The sequence below is a fragment of the Grampus griseus genome (genome assembly GCF_964374135.1).
Source record: "Grampus griseus genome assembly, chromosome: 18".
In the NCBI taxonomy this organism is placed as follows: domain Eukaryota; kingdom Metazoa; phylum Chordata; class Mammalia; order Artiodactyla; family Delphinidae; genus Grampus; species Grampus griseus.
Genome location: NC_139012.1, coordinates 71,594,133 through 71,613,572, shown reverse-complemented (window position 1 = coordinate 71,613,572; position 19,440 = coordinate 71,594,133). Strand labels below are relative to the sequence as shown.

General features: G+C 40.2%; 1 protein-coding gene across 2 annotated transcripts in view; it reads left to right on the top strand.

The window, feature by feature from the left end:
• The window catches only part of FRY (FRY microtubule binding protein), a gene marked incomplete at its 5' end in the record, with an annotated part of 329,102 nt that overhangs the window by 172,431 nt on the left and 137,231 nt on the right, over positions 1–19,440 (top strand). For both annotated transcript variants that reach the window (XM_082675865.1, XM_082675864.1), the window contains 7 exons: positions 224–392; positions 3,279–3,371; positions 3,466–3,564; positions 5,190–5,291; positions 15,272–15,375; positions 15,855–15,963; positions 17,824–17,910. In XM_082675865.1, coding sequence (XP_082531991.1) covers positions 224–392; positions 3,279–3,371; positions 3,466–3,564; positions 5,190–5,291; positions 15,272–15,375; positions 15,855–15,963; positions 17,824–17,910 — 763 coding nt within the window. The remainder of the gene's footprint in view (positions 1–223; positions 393–3,278; positions 3,372–3,465; positions 3,565–5,189; positions 5,292–15,271; positions 15,376–15,854; positions 15,964–17,823; positions 17,911–19,440) is intronic.

Genomic DNA, 19,440 nt, shown 5'->3' with positions numbered 1-19,440 from the left:
CTGAAGGAGACATTGAGCATCTGATAGAATAAGAGAAGAAAGGAGACGATGGGACTCTTTACTATATCCTCAATATCAAAACCTTTACAAGATGACAGCCATCGTACCTCAGCTGATTCGAAGGTCCCCGTCACTGTGCCCTGTCACTCTTAGATGCTGGGGACCTACTTTACAGTTACTTTCCTACCCATTATTTGATAAATCACGCACGTTCTCTTCTTAGATTCCCTGCTGTAAAGAAGAAATTTATGGCAGAGCTCAAAGAATTACGGCACAAGGAGCAGAGCCCGTATGTCGTTCAAAGCATTATCAGCTTGATAATGGGGATGAAGTTCTTTCGAATTAAGATGTATCCAGTGGAGGACTTCGAGGCCTCTCTCCAGTTTATGCAGGTACTGTCATGGGCAGGAGAACTCAGGGGCTGTCAGCTTGAAGCATCTGCCTTCCTTAGAGTGACTGACCTGGACAGTGAGAACTCATTCACTCGCCCATACGTAAAAGAATCCTACGCTTTTTCCTCGATAATTCATAAAGGGCTTCGTAACCAAGTAATAGAGTTTCAGGTACTTAAGTTCATTTTTAAACTCATATCACCTTTGGAGTAGGGTGTACAGTAGAATCTTATTTGTAGACTTTTTTTTTCTCTTTTTTACCCATCGGCTGCATATTGTTCTGTCAGTAAAATATAGCTGGTTTTTTACTTTTTGAGATTGATAGCATTGAGTTGGCGATATTAACATTTCCAGGCATCGGAACTTTAAGTAATGATATCTTTTTTATTCATACTATAAAAAGGAATCAATTTTTAAAAAATCAACTAAACCATACAGGTTTAGGTGTCTGTGGCACAGTGTTCACCATTATGTACTAAAAAAAAGAATTATTGCTAATGAGGATTTCCCAGAATACACAGCTCTATTAGTTTTTCTCTGTGTGTGTGTGTGTGTGTGTGTGTGTGTTTTGTTTTGTTTTGTTTTTTTGGCCACGAGGCAGGCCTGTGGGATCTTAGTTTTCTGACCAGGCATCCAACTTGCGCCCCCTGCATTGGAAGCGCAGAGTCTTAACCACTGGAATGCCGAGGAAGTCCGCACAGCTCTATTAGATTTTATAAAACTTTAGTATCTAAAGGGATTTTTTTTCTAATGCTGCTGTGAATTAGATCTAGTGAGGATCTTAATAAAGAGTTTAGATACAGGGGTTATGAGTGTAGGTTGTACCACTTCATACCCACTAGGATGGCTATGAGCAAAAGGACAGACAACAGCAAGTTATCTGTTGGTGAGGATGCAGAGCAATTGGAACCCTCATACGCTGCTGGTGGGAATGGAAAACAGCACAGCAGCTTCTGAAACAGTTTGGCAGTTCCTCAGACGTTGAAATCTAGAATTACTATATAATCCAGTAATTCCAATTCTAGGTATATAGCCAAGAGAAATGAAAATATATGTCCACACAAAAACTTGAATGCAAATGTTCATAGGAGCATTATTCATAATAGCAAATGTCCAGAATAGACAAATCGGTAGAGACAGAAAGTAGAGTAGTCGTGTAGGGCTGGAGGAGGACGCCGTGGATGCAGAGGTTAGGGATGCCTGCTAACAGGTGCAAAGTGTCTTTCTGGGATAATGAAAAGGTTCTAAATTTGATTGTGGTGAAAGATGTACAATTGTGAATATACTAAAAGCTATCAAGTTATATACTTTATAAGGGTGAATTGCATGGTATGTGAATTGTATCTCAAAAAAGCAGTTTAGGGCTTCCCTGGTGGTGCAGTTGTTGAGAGTCCGCCTGCCAATGCAGGGGACACAGGTTCGTGCCCCGGTCCGGGAAGATCCCACATGCCGCGGAGAGGTTGGGCCCGTGAGCCATGGCCGCTGAGCCTGCACGTCCGGAGCCTGTGCTCCGCAACGGGAGAGGCCACAACAGTGAGAGGCCTGCGTACTGGGAAAAAAATAAATTAAAAAAAAGCAGTTAAAAAAAAAAAGAATATAGGCCCTGTATCAAATTTCTTGGGTTTGAATTCAAGCTTCAGCACTTACCAGCTCTGTGACCTTGGACAAGTCACACTTAACCCCTCCCAGCATCGCTTACCTTGTCTGCAGAGTGGTAATAATGACACTAACTTTGGAAGGTGGTTCTGAGCATTCTTGGCACGTGGTAAGGACTCACTAAATGCTAACTATTTTTATCTCTCTCTCATGCTAATGATTTGTGTATCTAGGTACTTGCATTAAGATTTGAGACAGTATTTACATATGTATGCAAAATAATGTAGGAAAAGGGCCACAATTCTGGGGACCATAAAGCTCTATTCTGTATTGGGAAACTCTCAAAGACTTCCCATTCTGGCAGTGCCTATCTTGGACTGATGTCTTAGTATGATATTGATATACTGGGAACTTGAGTAACTGTTGTTGGTGATAGTTCCAATGTGGACTGAAAATAAGACGTAATAGCTGACACAGATATTAAAGTGTCATCACCAATACATGTAGCCTTGGACCTTTCCATGAAAACAACATGTAAAAAAGACCACAGTAAGTTACTACCCAAAAGACCAGGAAGGGGAAAGGGGCTGGCAGAATTCTGGACAGGCCAGCTCTTCTAATATATTATTCCCTGGGCAGCCAAAAATACCCTTTTGTAGACAGGAGTCCACAAGCATCCTTGCTTAAGAAACTATTCCAAAGGTTTCTTGTCTGAGGTGGGGAAGGGAAGCATTCCAGACTTGCTCATGAAACTATCTGAATAATAAACACCTAAAATGTCAGGGCCTAACAAGTAAACAGCTCTGTGCCCAGGGCTGTCAGGGCCTAAAATAAGGTTAATGTCTTCTGCCTCTCTTCCCATGGTTACCTTCTCTGGGGATCTGTGCTTGTGGGTTAATCAAGGCCCCAGGGCCCCCCACACAGTAGGTAGTCAATAGAAATTTCTTGCAAATGAGTCACTGAATGAACCAACTAGTAAGTCAGTGGATGAATGTCTGCTTGCTGGTTATAGATGCTTTGTCCTTTCAGCAAAGGACAGAGTGATTTTCAGTGATTTGGGGATAGAAGTTAGGGGGAGAGTGAGAAAACCAGCCTTGTAAAATGTCATTGGAAGATATTGTGAACTTAAATGTAAATGTTTGAATCCAGTGATTTTTTTAATAGATTATGGAATATGCTGTGTTATTGGGTGTGATTAAATTAAGATCTATTTGCTTAAATTTACTGACATACATTTTCTGTGCACATTTCAATCTTTCTCCCTCCCTTTACTCTGTTTCTACTTCTTAGGAATGTGCACATTACTTCCTCGAGGTCAAAGACAAAGATATCAAGCATGCCTTGGCTGGGCTTTTTGTTGAAATTCTTGTCCCAGTTGCTGCTGTGAGTTACATTTTCATTTTTAAGAACTTCTTCAAATTGGATTAGAGAAGCAACAATTTCATTAATATAATATAAACATGCATCTCTATTTCAGGCTGTTAAAAATGAAGTAAATGTTCCCTGCCTCAGAAACTTTGTTGAAAGCCTATATGATACCACGCTGGAACTTTCTTCTCGAAAGAAGCATTCCTTGGTTAGTAACTCTGAGAAAATTCAAAAGACAAAACTGCAGAGACTAAAATTCCTAGGCTGAAATCTATTTGAGAGTCATAAGGGTTCCACAGATGGGAGAATTACCTACAGCTTCCTCAAAGAGAGGTAGCATTTCAAATTTTGGACCTTCCACCTATTACTGACCATGACTGAATCAAGGTAACATAAGGGGATTAGACCATGTCACCTCAAGGACCCTTCTAGTCCTAAAGATTCCGCTGTTTATTTTCAAGATGGGTTTAACTTTTTTATTTTAATTTCTGAGTATTTTTTCAATCTGAAGGCTAAAGTTTATAACAACAGTTTCTTTTCTCAATCCCCAGGAAGCTTCACTGGCTAATTCCCATCCTGATATTCAGAATCAAAATGGAACCAGGCAGGAAAGGGAGTTGGGACACAGATAGTTGGCTATTGGAAAGATTCTCTGAAGGCTGAGAAAACAGTTTCGGGGAATGCTTTTGTACTGAAGAGCAGCATAGAAAAGTCTTTTAAATTACCACAACTTTTTTCCTCCATGGTAAATAAAGCTCTGGTTTATGAATCAGCAGGTGGTAGACCAGCTGTAATTGTGATAGTATGGAGGAAGTGGGTTGCTTAGGGAGCTGGTTTCTAGCCTTGTTTATGCTAATCTTTAAAGTATGAACATTACCACCATTATTTGAGCAAATAGTTGCTTTGCTGGCAGTGGTGACAGATTTGCTCATTTGTCTACATTCTGTGGTCGTGGTGACTGCTTGTATTTTTGTTTTTAAATTACTGGCTGGAATTAGAGTTGCACTCAATGGCAGTAATAGTTCAAAGTCAGTTTAAAACTAAGTTAACAACAGCAAAAAAATAAGTGTATGAATTGTTAAGCACTGAGTCTCATTGTGGCAATAGATTTTTGCTAATTCAAGTTAATGGATGAGCGAGTTATATTTTTGTTTTAATCTTCACTAGCCCTAATTTTGGGGAGCGCCGTAATCTGGTTCAGCAAAATGGTGGTGGGTTCTGCATGTATATTGTTTGGGTGGCTGCCCACAAGCTTTTCTGTCTTCTCCAGTTGCTGCGGGAAACCTGCCCAGTTAGGCAGGAAAAGCACAGTAGCACCTCTGTTTATTCACTCGTAAGCAGATTCCTTCTGCGGTTAAATTTGTCTGGGTGGAGTTTACCAATGCAGTAACATTTCTTTTAGGAATCTTCCTTAATTACAGGAGGATTGCATGCAAAAGAAAACACATACACCTACCTCTAAGACAGGGACAAACTGGTAGATGTTTATGAGCCAGAAAGCCAGTAACATTTTCAAAATCAGTGTGCCTTCCTGCTTTTTTTCCTGAGGCTTGAGAGTGATCTACGACAGTTTGTTTTTAAAATTTATGAGTGAAGACTAATCAGTGAATCAGATTTTCACTTATGATCCATGAAACTCACTCTCTACCCTCTACATAACTCCAGAGCATTCCATCCCCATCGTCCTCAGAAAGCATTTGCAAAGTATCCACGTCTGCACCGCACTTGTTGCGCCTGGGTGTGTTACAAAGTGGGTGGTGGTTCCAGAGAGCGTGTGTCACCTGGTTGGTTGAAATAGACATCACCCTGTGACCTCATCTTCTCTCTCCTCAGGCCTTGTACCCGCTGGTGACCTGTCTGCTCTGCGTCAGCCAGAAGCAGCTATTCCTGAACAGGTGGCACGTTTTCCTCAACAACTGCTTATCCAACCTTAAAGTTAGTATTTGTCGGCTCAGAAAAGTCTTCTATAAAAATATGTATGAGTCCGAGCCTGGTTTGTGTGTTTCTGAGAGTGACTCCTGATGTCTGCAGGGGAAATGATCCTGTACTGTTTTGGAATAATGAAAAAAATATTAAGAAGAGTTTTCCTTATTAAATATAGTCAGTTTTAGAAGGCGACTGGGGTTAAGAGGAATCAGGTCAAATGGGGGGGGGAAATCTTTTCTTTTAAAATTTTTTTTAAATTTTAATTTTCTTATTGAAAGTATAGTCAATTTACAATGTTGTACACTCTCGTCTAAGAAGGATCACTTTAGAAGCTTTTTTTTTTTTTTTTTAGAAGCTTTTTTTTTTTTAGAAGCTTTTTTTTTTTTTTTTTTAATATTTATTTGGCTGTACCGGGTCTTAGTTGCAGCACGTGGGATCTAGTTCCCTGATCAGGGAGTGAACCTGGGCCCCCTGCATTGGGAGTGTGGAGTCTTAGCCACTGGACTGCCAGGGAGGTCCCTAAGAAGGATCATTTTAAAGGTAGAATTAAATACCCCTCTATATGCATCTATGGTCACACTTTTTCTAAATGATTAAAAAAAGGGAGGCCACACTTCACTGGCAGAAGCTCACCTAAACCTCCTCCAGCCTTTCTCTAACCTCCTCCAGGCTAGGGAAATATTTGGGGGGGAAAACATTCCATTCTGTGGGAGGATTGACCTAGTAGCAGAGAACACTTATTTCCTGTCCCTGTTATTTGTGATTGAAGATGTTCTGTTAAAGCCACGTGCCAGTCAGTCCTAAGCATTCACTGAACAACAGCTGTTCAGATGTTGGGTGACATGAGAACCAATTCAGGGTGCCTGAAACCGAGGAACCTACAGTTAAACCAACTGTAATGGTTAGCTTTAAAATAGGCTTTATAACTTTTAATGTTGTGAACATATTTTAAGTTTTAGTGACCTATTGATAAAAGACAACTAAATGAACACTGTTTCTAATATGTGCAAATAGCACATATTTTTCACAGTTGTTCTCAGTTGTGTCCAAAGATGTTGAATTCCTTTTACAAGGTTAATACTTGCTTCTTTAGAATTTTTGAAATGCACTTAGTTGTAAAGTGCTGTATGTGCTTATACATATTGCCTTGTCTTTTTTGTTCTAAGACCCTTTAATTTGGTGAAATGGTCAAGATTAATTATATTATTTTGTCATTTATCATATAATGACACAATAGTCTGCATTGGGGCTGTTTTAAGCACCAGCTGTGTACTGGCTCTAAAAGCTGATTGTGAAATCCAAGATTAGAATCGTTTATTTTCTTCAAATTGGCAGGGAAATATAATGGCAGTGGATATAGAATTAGCTTTTAAGAATTCTGGAAAACACAGTATTTTTCAGGGTATCAGCTATTATATAATGGCCACCTTCAGATGTTTGATGCAGGGATTTATCCATCTGTCAAACGCCTCCAACACGTAACCCAATGTCATTTTTTTGTTATATTGGTCCATTTTTAAGTTATTCCGCTATTCCATTTAAATATTTTTTCTTCTACATTTTACACAAAGAGGAAAAGCTCATTTTGTCCAAAACGAAACAAAAGGAGAAATGATTAAGAATGTTCATTTTTCTGTATATATTATGCTAAATGTGTTTGTGATGAATTTTAGTTAGAACCAAACTAGTGTTTTGCCTGACAGTTTACTGTTGTGGCCCAAAATACCAAAATTCTTGGTGTCTGGAGTTGCTTTTGAAATACAGCAGCATAATCTTACTTTGCACTTAATTGCTTTAAAGTTAGAATGTTGTTTGAAGGTCTGGTCGAAGCCCACCAGAAAGACTTAATAACAGGGTTACACACAGCCCTAGAGAGAAGGGCTGCACGCTCATGGTGTTTCCCTGTGCAAACATTTCAAGCATCAGGATTTCTCAAAGGGAAAGGCAGTAGGATCAGAAGGAGTGGAGGTGCTAGGGAAGGTGCCGGAAATGGGAAAGATAGGGATGTTAGTTCTATAAAAATTAGATCTAGGGTCCCTGTTCTCAAGGAACTTGGCATTTCATTGGGGGATATGTAATGAAGTTTCAAAATGTGTGATGCAGACAAGGAGGGATGTAAAAGTTGGGAGTAGGGAGTTACCTGTGCCATTTATGGAGGTCTGGTAATCCATGAAGCATGAAAGAGGTAGTTATTAGGCAACGGAAAGGCAATGATATTTCACTTTATGGGTAATAAATTGTTGGAATTCACCTCCTCAAGGGTAAAAGATACAGAAAGATCCTTGATGAATTGCAATCAGAATAAAATTGTATCACACGTATTTAGAACTAAACCTGATGAGTTACAATCGAAATAAAATTGTATCACACATATTTAGAACTAAACCCAGTAGGGATTAAATGGCACCATTTAAAAAAATACAGAAAACCTTCCAAACCTCTTCAAGTGTCCTCGACAGGGAAGAAATACCTGAGGAAAAACTAACATGGCTTTAGGAGTACACTTTGTCTTGAATGGCTTCAGTATTCTGTGGGATTTAGAGCCAAACATATCATTCCAGAAAGGACCACCAATCCAGCTCTTTCCTCTGGTCACCATCCCTTTTTCCCTGCATCCCCTCCCCTACTTGTCTCCCCATCCCCTATATGTACTCAAGTATAATGAACCCAGTGTTTGAACCTTACATGTTGAACTTGGTAGCCACCTTTGATATGTTCTGCAGGGGAGAGCCATCAAGGTGGCAGCATGACATAGAGCAGAATAAGAATGTGTGTGAGTGTGAAAAATCTGCTTTCAAAGTAAACAAGCTCTCAGATTCAGTGCTCATCTAACGGCAGTGCCCTGGTTTATCCCCAGCGTCAGTCTGTCAGAAGCAGGCTGCTTTGGTAACACAAACGTGGAGTCCTTATTTACGCTTGTTAACTCGGTCAACCACGTATTAGCGATAGACCCTTGTAAAGTGGTGAGAAGTTTACAACACCTTCTCACCACGACCTTGACATCTTTCAGGAACCCCTGGTGAGTAGTGACCAATACTTTTTCCTTCTATGTATTTTATGTCGGAATCTGAACATATTGAGCTATTTTAAAATGTTACATTCCCTTCACATCTGCCATAATATATCTCATTCTGAAAAGGGGAAATATGTTTTGAAAAATTGACTTAATAGTACTTTTTTTTGTCATGAATCCCCATTTATTAATAGTTCTTTTAAAATGTCGTAATTATTGTGTTCATAATAACTATGTACACGTTTCTTATCCTCGAAAACAGATAATATAATTGGGAGAATCTTTAAATTTCCTTTTCCTTGAAATAATGAATATAATATACCAGTGAGGTCTTGATCACAGAAACAAACAAAAAAGTAAACCTCAAAAGTTAAGAAATCTATTTACTGTATAATTAATAACAACAATAGGTCTCATTAATTGGAGATCTGTTATGAGCCAGGCCAGCAGTAGGGCCTTTACCATGTCATGGATTATCATGACAATGTCACAGGCTGCATTGGCCTCCCCCTGTGCTTTCATGATATTAGTTATGTTTTTCTAAAAGTTTTGCTCAGATAGCAATATTGAAGGTATATCATCTGAAGGTTAGACATTAGTCAGCTTAGCTTCATAGGACTAGAAACCAAAGTACAGAATTAAAAAGGATTCTTCTTTTGTCTCAGTCACTATTTGCACTGGGACTTGAATGCATTCGCTTAGTCAGTTGGTCAACAATTCTTCACTAGAACTGTACCAGGCACTGTTCCAGGTGCTGGGAATAAGTGATGAATGAGATAGTAACACGCTGGTCTCTTAGACCTTGTAATTTAGTGGAGGAAACAGACAGGAAACAAGTAAACAAGTAGGTGAGGAAAAAAACTTCAGATAGTGATAACTGCTATGAAGAAAATCAAATAGGATATGATGATAGAGAATTACGGATTCAGAAGGGGCAGGGAAGAGGAGGGGACAAGGAAGGTCTTTTGCTTTCCGCTAAGAGTCTCAAAGTTTCGTTGCCATAAATTTGTTTGATGAAACTTGTGTTTGGCACTTAATATATCTTTGTGTGTAATAATCACTATGAAGTTAAAGGAGTGCTTTTTCTTAACTTTTCACATAAAAGTAAGGGTATTAATGATATCTTTATTTTATGAGGGGAAGGATTGAGTAATATATTAAGGATTCCACAGTCATTGCCTGAATCCATTAAAATGTATGGTACCATTTAAAACAACTACTGTCCTCTTTGCAAATATCAAATGTAAGTGATGCCGTATTAGCTATTTAAATATTAATTTTCAAGAAATAGTTATACTGCTTTAATATTAACTTTATTTCTATAAACTTGAGAAAATCTCTTATCTATGTTTCAGATCTGTCAAAGGCACATTTCAAAGTGGAATTTATAAATTCTAATAGTGCACACAAATTGAGTCCAAAAATTAGTGATCAGATGACAGGTGTGTTACTTTCTGTGAATGCCTTATTTATTCAGCCAATGAATAGAAAAATAATCTCTGTAGATTTTTGGTACAGAAATTTTAGAGGTTATCCTAAACTATAGCACATATGTTATTTGGATAATACAGTCATCAAAAAGATTGAATTATGATCAGAGTAAATTGATTCAGGTATCAAAAGGAAATGCCAAAAGGAAGGAAGGTGTTGACTGTGATATGTGCAAGGAAATATGAGAAAGAAATAGGTTTACTTCAGTTGCTTTAGTTGCAATGCAAGAGAAAGCTAGAAGAGTTTTGAGTATAACAAGAGGAAAAGACTAAAATTATTTATTGATCTGTAATCAATGGATCTTTATCTCTGTGTGCATAAGGATCTCTAAGGAAGCCTGTTACAAATGCAACTTGTTGAAACCTACCTCCGGAGATTCTGGTTTAGAATGTCTGGGTGCAGCCGAGGAATTTGCATATTCATAGGCAGCCTGGGTGACTGGGTGCAAGTGGTCAGCTGATGGGTCATGGGAAACATGGGTCTGTCCAATGACCCTGTCACTAGCCAAGTTATCAGTGAATTCAGTGCTCCCTGCTTGTTACTGTTAACGCTGAATTGCTTTAACTAAATCAAAAGCACAATTTAAAGAAGGTGGGCATGGTGTTGGGCAGGTTGACATGTCACATGAAGTCTGTCTGTGACCAGCACTGAGATGAGATGCAGGAGACCAGGGAAGATCCACTCTGAAACCTACTAGATTCTTGGAACAGTTTTATCACTGTAACCTCAGAGCTGGTATAGATAAGTTGTTGGTTAATTAATTAATTGAGAAGCGTATTCCAGTGGAAGAATAGAATAGTCTTTCCATCTTGGAGTGGAGACTTTTGACACAGAAGTCGGTGGTTTGAGACATAGGTTAAAAGTGTCAAAATCCTGAAACTATCTATCAAGACCTTGTTATGTTAGCTGCTGTTGACATACAAAGACAATGAGGAAAAAGTCCTGTTTTCAAGTAGAGTACAGTCTAGTAGGTACCAGCAGCATATTTGATCAGCCTCCATATAATATTTCCACTGAGGTGGGAAAATTCATGTTTGGAAGACACCGGGGCCAGATTGCTTAGGTTCAGATGCTGGCTCCGCCACTTATTAGCCCCTCTGGACCTTGATTTCCTCATCTGTGAAAGGATACAATAACAGTATCAACTTTATGATTCTGAGAATTAAAAAGAGTTAATATGTGTACAATTTTGATAACAACGCCTGATGTAGTAAGTAAGCATCCTGTAATATACACATTCCAGTTTCTGAGAAAACAGTCCTTACTGGACCAGAGGTCAGTTCCTATCCCACCTGTCATTTACTGGCTTGAAGACTTAAGCCAGTGATTTGGCTTCTGTCAATGACAGAATCGCCCAATTGATGTCATGGTCTATGAAAGTACTTTTGAAATATCAGAATGCTGTGAAAGTGTAAGATGTTTAGTAATATCATGTCCATTAGCTTCAGCTACGTACTAAGGGTTGCCTTTTGTACAGTTTCTATATAAAGACATTTTGCTTACGTATCACGTTGTTCAGCTACTAACAGTTTGCTTTTTAAAAAAAAAATTTGATATTTACTGATAACCTGCTGTACGGCAGTCACTGAGGGCACAGAGGTGAAGAGTCCAAAATTCCTGGAGCTCACAGTCTGGTAGGAAACATATCAATACAAGTAAAGGCATAGAACAGCATTCTAGAAGTCAGAGAACAGGAGCACTTGGTAATCTCTCTGGGATGGAGGAAGGAGTGGAGGGGCAGGGGAACGTAACACAGGAGTGACACCTAATGAATCTTGCTGGGGAGTAGGAATTTTCCAAGTAAAACAAGGGTAGGGAGGCATTCCAGGCATTCGATGAATTGCAGAAGGGGTGTTATGGCACAGAGCACAGTGGGGGTGGAGGCGGAGGGTGGTGATGGGGGAGCCAGGTCACCAAAGGCCCCTCATGCACCACAGCATGGAATTTGGACGTTGTCCAGGAGGTGATTAGAAGCCACTTAAGTGCTTTAAATGCAGGGAAGTAAACAATCATGGTTGCAGTTTAAGAATATCATATGATAATGCCGAGAGTGGAAGAGAAACAAGGGAAATCATTTTAGGAGAGAATTGCAGTGATCAGTGATATCATCTTGAAATGCTACAAAGCAATTACCGGTACAGGATCCATGGTTAAAACAAAATAAAAACTTAAGTCAGCCACCTTGCTCTTCAGTCTCTATGGAAGCACAAATAGACAATCTCAAACATATTCTTCAGAGTGAAAGCACGTCAGTCACAACAACATGCCCCCAAAAGATAATTGTGGGTAGGAGGACAGGGAAAAAGTGTAAAAGAAGTTAAACAGAAGACAGTCATCTGAATCATTTAAACTAGAGGTCTTAGTTAAGCTCCTAAATGAAAGTTAGATGCTACTTGCCCTACCTGGCCATGATTCATGGTGCGAGATAAGGCACAAGAGAGAATTTTGAATGACACGCTATGCAAATATGAATATAAAATAATATATACACCAATAAAGGGAAATGCACAAAGGAGGAGACATTCCCACTAGAAAGGAAGCTCCCTGAAGTCAGAGACTAATCTCCTTTGTTTGCTGCTGAATCTGCACCTTGTGCGTAATAATAGTTACTATGGGCAGGAACAGTGCTAACTTCCCTCTATGTGCTAACTCCTAAGTTCTCTTAACACTCCTAGGAGGGAGGGAGGATTAGTATCTGCGTTTCACAGTCAGGGAAAATCAGGCCCAGAGAGATTACAGAGGTTCCCTGAGGTTGGCCACACAGCTAATAAATTGCAGAGCAAGGATGGGTTTAAACCCAGGCAGTGTGTGTCTAGAGTCTGCTTTTAACCACTGTGTTAACATCATAGACATTTGCTGATCTGGAGTGATTAGAGGACAGATAATTAGAATTCCTGAAATTTTTAAATGATGGAATATTTTAAATGCAACTTTACTATTTTAGTAGTTTATTAAAATTCCGTTACGTAGCCAAGACATTCAACAAGTTATAAGGTGTATCACTTGTTTTACTAACAGACAAAAAAAATCTTTTATGTATAAATGTATGCTTCTAAAAAGTTGGGGCTTTTTTGTTTCCTGGAGCTAGAAAAGTAGTTATAAAGTTTATCTGGAAGAATAAATATACAGGAATATCTGGGAAAGCCCTAAAAATAGAAAGAAAAGAAAAAGAGCAGTGGATGGTGGAAGGTAGGCCATACCAGATAGTAAAACACATCATAAAGCCTCAAAAATTAAAATGATGTGTTTTATCATTTTATTTATTTACTTATTTAGATTAATAGAAGAAAAAAATCCGGAATGAGACCAAAATGCATATAGAAATTTAGAATTTCATAATAATGATCATGCCAAGAAGTTATTTTAAAACTATTTAGGCATAAGAAATCTTTTCTAAATCTAAAAAACTACCCCCTACAGTCTTTTCCATAGAATTTATTTATGTGACTCCTCTTTATTCAGCAAGTAGCTTAAAGGTAAACTTATCCTAGATTATGTCTAAACCGTTAAGAATTCTTAACAAATCAGGACCCGAATTATCTACACTAAGAATAGAACAGCAGAAACGGTTGTGACGAGATTAATGAATGAGTAGGGAAGAGAAGTAATGCAAAAGCAAAAGACCTATAGGAAAGTTGAGTGACGTTTGAAGACTGTTTAGCAAACATGTATTGATCCCATGCGGAGTGGCAGGAATTCTAATAGATGTTGGGTAAATAATGCCCCTCACTTTCAGAGAACCCACCTTCGTGTGGGAGCTGATGTCTACGCAAGACCACAAGTAAAGAGCCGAAAGGCTATGTTACTTGCTTGTATGAGGGTCAGGGGACACTCAGGAGGGAATAATTCGTTTTAATGGATGGGATTCAGGATATTGGGGAGGAACAGAGAAAGCCTGCACGGAGTTGGGAACATTCAAGTAGGCTGTGAAAGAGTGGGGTTCACCTGGTAGAAAAGAAAGACACGGGGAGGGTAGGAAACCCACTCCTGATGCAGACGTGGAATGAACGTGGCCTCACTAGAGTTTGGGGAGCTTGTGGGAGAAAAACAGGATGGGTGGCATCCTTCACTGGTAGGTTAGAGCCAGATACTGTCTGGTCAGGTATGCCGTGCAAGAAATGTTCACTTGATCCCATAGGCATCAGGAAAACCACCCAATCTCTGATTTTTAAATAGAAGGGATTATAATCAGTGTAAGACAGGATAGCAGTGAGGGAATCAATTTAGGGAGACTGTTTAGGAGGTTACTGCAGCATCCCAGGAGAAGGTGCTGGAAGCCTGAACTGTAACAGAGGAAGTGGGAATGGAGAAGATGCCAAATTCAAAACGTTTTGTAGATAAAACCTATAAAATCAGTTGAAAGGATGGAGTGAGAGTCAGAAGGGGAAGAATGAAGGCGATGTCCATCCAGTGACAAAATCCATTCCCCCCACCTGGCCTGTTTGTTAGACCCTGGAAGCTGGCAGCTGTGCTCTGGCTGCCTCCCTGCCCCTGCTTCATGCCCCACGCTGCAGACTTCTCACATGGTCTCCTTGAGCTTCATGGCTTCCTGTCACCACCATGAGAACCCTGGTCCCGTTATTTAGCATGGCACGTAGGTTCTTCTCAAGCCTCCTCAGCCACTGCTCCTTCGCCTGGCCCCGTGTCCTGGCAGAAAAACCATCCCCAGTTTCTGAAACATGACTCCTTCACCTGCTCTCTTAGCTTCTTTGTGCTGTTGCCTCTCTGTAAAGTGCTGTTCACTCCCCATCATCTTGGTTTCTAGTGTCAAGCATAGTACCTGGCCCAGTGTAGCCACTCGAATGTTTGCTTAATGAACAAATGAGTGAAAGGATTTAAGTTCGTCTGAGTTTTCGTCTGCCCCTGGAAACCTTTCCTGACCCCAGTCCTTGTGTTCGCCATAGGTTGCCCTTCTTTCCATCCTCTAGCTCCTGTCCCCACCAGTTTTTCTCTGTGTCTTTGAGTTGACTGTTTATTATTTGTCTCCCAACTGCCACCCCCTCCCCATAGACTGTGAACATCTCAGGGAAAAAGGATAAACTTGTATCTCTATATCCCAGTGCTTATTATATATTAGTCTCAATAGATGTTGGAGGGCAAAGAGATGGGAGGTGAAGGTGGGTGGTGTTTACAAGGGCATAATCAACAGTAGGACAGATTGATTCTCCTCTTGGCGCCAGGGGTTACAGTTCCCTAGGACCTGGAGGAAGAAGGCAATCGCCAGTATTCACCTTAGAAAGGAGAGAAAGACGACTTCCCCCCGAACTGCTCAGTCCTGCCCTCTTGGCTAGTTGGATCCATTCTCAGAGATTATTTACCCAATGGGCACCAGGAGGCAAATACCCCATAAGTCCCAGGTGGTGCAGTGTACCTCATAGGCACCCTACCACCCACCTGTGGCCCTCCATTACCAGGCATTCAGAAAAGAATAACCTCTGCACAGTACCATTTAATCTGCAATCTTTTATCTCGGTTTCTGTTGTAGAATAAAGACCCCAAGATGGCTCGAGTTGCACTGGAATCTCTGTACAGATTACTTTGGGTTTACATGATTCGAATTAAATGTGAAAGCAACACAGCCACTCAGAGGTAAGGAGCTGGCTTGGGTTAATGGTAACCCCATCACTGAGTTAACTGTAACCACATCACTCAGCCAGTGAAAAGGGTGTTTTGTGTCATTGCCAACTATGCTAACCAAACTAGAAGCTGTTCAAAGCTGACGGTTTGTAAAAGCTCTAAGTCCTCTGGACCTTTTCAGGCTTTCCTTAGACGTTGGCTCAACAGCCATTACAGAAACTCCAGCCTCTACCAGGATTGCCAAGTTCTGTGTCAGGACTACATTCACCACTCTAACAAAGGAAGTGGCTATAATTTTCCAGCTGCCCTTAGTTTTCCAGAAAACCTTTTCAGAGTGTAATTATGCTAATGGAAAAGAGATGAAGTGGTTTGTTTTCTTTCTCTGAATTCTCTCTGAGACTTAGATAAGATGAAGCACCTGCCATTTTCCCTTAATGTACAGGAGCTCAGCGAATCTTGCTTGTTTTCTCTTTTTTTCCCTTATCTTTCAGCCGTCTTATAACCATCATCACAACACTTTTCCCCAAAGGGTCCCGTGGTGTGGTGCCGAGGGACATGCCTCTGAACATCTTTGTGAAAATCATCCAGTTCATTGCCCAGGTAATGGAGATGCGTCTGGCAGTGAGAGTCTTCTAATTGCCTCTAAGTAGCCACCTCCTTCTTATGAAGTACTAACAGATGAAGAGTCTAAAATAATCTCACGTGTGCAGACTTTTCAGGATGGTTTTGCAAGTGTTTTCACACATAGCTTTTTTTTTTTTTTTTGCTTCAAAACAAATTGTGACATGGTGTGCCAAGTGTCTTCAGCATTTGACCAATGAAAGAACTGAGAGGCAGGGTTTAAGTGACTGATCTGAGGTCACAGAGCCTATTCGTAAGAGGGTCTCTTGACTCCTAGGCCCTGTTTGTTCCTGCTTCTCTGCTCTAGATGCTTCAAGTCAGGAGGAAATTGAGTCTGATGTTTGGAGGAAATTAGAAGACGATAATTTAGTGAACCTGGAGGAGTAAATAAATCATAATGCTCTTTCACCCTGTGAAAAAGAAGAATGTAACAGGAATATTAGCTTTTATCAGGCGCTCATTCTTTGCCAAGAACTGTTCTGAGCACTTCATACATACTATTTTACTTAAGAACTGGGTCCAGTGATATTAAACATTTAGTGTTTACTATTTAGACCCGAGACTTTTAAAAGTTGTTGTTGTTGTTTTTCTTTGCGGTACGTGGGCCTCTCACTGCTGTGGCCTCTCCCATTGCGGAGCACAGTCTCCGGACACGCAGGCTCAGCGGCCATGGCTCACACGCCCAGCCGCTCCGCGGCATGTGGGATCCTCCCGGACCGGGGCACGAACCCGTGTCCCCTGCGTCGGCAGGCGGACTCCCAACCACTGCGCCACCAGGGAAGCCCTAGTTTTTAAAACACTTTGTGTGTAAATGGTTTTTATCCCAACTTTGGCTTCCTTGTGATTTATAGAGAAGCATGAAAAGCTGGTTATTCCAGTCCAGCCTCTGCCGTGAGCCAGCTCCATACCCTAAAGAAGTCATAGAACATCTTTATTCTCAGTGCCTTTATCTATAAAATGTGGATGAAAGTGCTTACCCAGTATCCCTCAGAACGTTGTGTGGATAAAGGGAAATAATAGGCATGAAAGTACTGTTGAAGTGTAATTGATATTGCTATAAAGACATAAGGTTCAATGGCTACTTCACAGACCATTTAATATATACTATCTCTCTGTGTTTTTAGTGCAAGGAAGTGTCTCTGTGATATTTGTACTTAGGGAAAGGACAGTACTTGCTCTGCAGGTGGATGAATTCACAGAACTTTTCTACATGTAGTTATCATGTGGCTGAGAATGTGCTTTGATTATTCTGGAATATATTGTATAAAATCAACGTGACATATCTTAGTAGTCACTGTCTCAGATTATTAGAATGTGGCGTAAACGTTCTCATTTAAGTAACCTTAATAGTTCTTATCTGTTGATTATTCATTTCACTTGCAGGATTGTCTGTTGTAATATGAGCCAAGGGATTGGAAATGTTAGAGAAGAGAAGAAAATGGTCATTTTGCAGTGGTGTTTTTACAAATATGTTTTAAGCTGAGTTTCAGGAAGGTGTCAGCATTGGCAGGACAAGCAGGAAGAGTTTGCACTGTGTAGAAGCCCAGATACTCAGAGCGTTTTGGTTTTTCATTTTTTGATTTTTAGTTATTAGTCATTCTGTGCTTTAGGGCCTAATTACCTATATTACATAAAGCATCTCCACATGCCACATGGAAACAGGAGCAGCTCCACCGAAGGTTCGGATGGACATGGTTTTCCTTCAGGGATTCTCTGTGATGCAACTAAGCGATACCCCTCTTCTTTCAGAAGCCACCTGTTTGGTGCATATGACAAAAACAGACATTTTCATGTTGAATTAAAATAACGCTTTGTTTTGATTTCCCTTTTTCACTATAGGAACGTTTAGATTTTGCAATGAAAGAAATCATTTTTGATTTTCTTTGTGTGGGAAAACCAGCAAAAGCTTTCAGTCTCAATCCAGAGGTAAGAATGACCCTTTTGCGTTTATCGACAGAAACCTCCCTTTGCTTTGCAACCTTGGGGGATGGGGTGAAGGCCGTCTTCTCCAAAAAAGTCTTCTGTTTGTTTCTGTCCATGTTATTTGACTAAAATAGTAGAGAAGTAAGATTTTTGGGTGAATAGACCTAGAATGATGAAAAGTTGACGTCCTACCACATTCTGTTCTTGTAGAAGGGAGTGAACCTTGCCCCGAAAGGTAATCTGTCTCTGTATGTCTGGTTGTTCATTATAGAAAGTCAGTACTTGTAACTATTTTGATGCAGATTAGCAAGTTGAGGAGTATTGAAAGTGATGAAACGAGAAGAATAAATAGATGCAATGATAAAATACTAAAATCTAGTGAAATTAAATAAGTAATGTATGCATCTTTGATTCTGTGACAGCATCACAATTCAAGGGCCAGGCAGATCATGGAAATGAGTGTATAATGGGTATGATGTACCTTATGTGCGGGGGAGGGGGGCGGCTTAGGCAAATGAAAAGCACGTGCAATTTTAAACTTCTAAAAAGACTGTTGGTGGGAATTCCCACCAACAGAGTGCAGAGTCCTAACCACTAGCTGTAAGACATTGACCTCTCTGAACTTCAGCTTTTTTACTAGTAAAAGGGACAAACTACTTTTCTAGATCACCTCACAGATCATCGTGATATTACAAATTCATAAGCAAAAAAAAGAAAGAAATTGCACACCAGAAAAAAATTTTTAAATGTTGTTCCTGTCATCACTATGATATTGTCTGGCTCCTTCATTCTGTCAGTGAGGAAGGAGACCCAGAGCCCAGAGACTCAGAATAGGCAGCTGGTTAGCAGCAAGGGGAACCCAGGTCTCCTTGCACCCTCATGCTTCTTCCCACCACACCCTGAATTCTCTTCTTGGCGCTAAGGTTGCCATGTATGTAGGGACAGCCCAACAAGCCCTAAAGTGGGAGTTTCTGTCTGGTGTTTAGTGACATCACAGGCTTCTGGAATGGCTGCAGCCAGGGTCAGTGGGCCAATGGGAGGGGGACAAAGCCAGTGCAAATTCGGGGCATTTTGGCTGGAAGGAGGCCCATGGCCCAAGTACTAAAGAGTCTTCTTTGGCTTGGGAACAGTGGTTCCATGCTTTTCAATGGATGAAGGATAGTCTTTTTTTTTTTTTTTTGGCTGCGCTGTGTGACGTACGGGATCTTAGTTCCCCAACCTGGGATTGAACCCTGGCCCCTGGCAGTGAAAGCGCAGAGTCCTAACCACTGCACCTCTAGGGAATTCCCAGGATAGTTTTTCTAATAAATGGTACTAAACAGTTGGAAATCCACTTGCAAAATAATCAACTTCAACCCATAATTTGCCCTGTCAGGAAAAATTAACTCAAAATGAATCATAAGCCTAAATGTGAAATCCGACATCATAAATCTTCCAGAAGAAAACAGAAGATAAAAATCTTTGCAACCTTTGGGTAGGCAAAAATTTCTTAGATAAGATACAAAAAGCATAAATTACAAAAGAAAAAGTTGA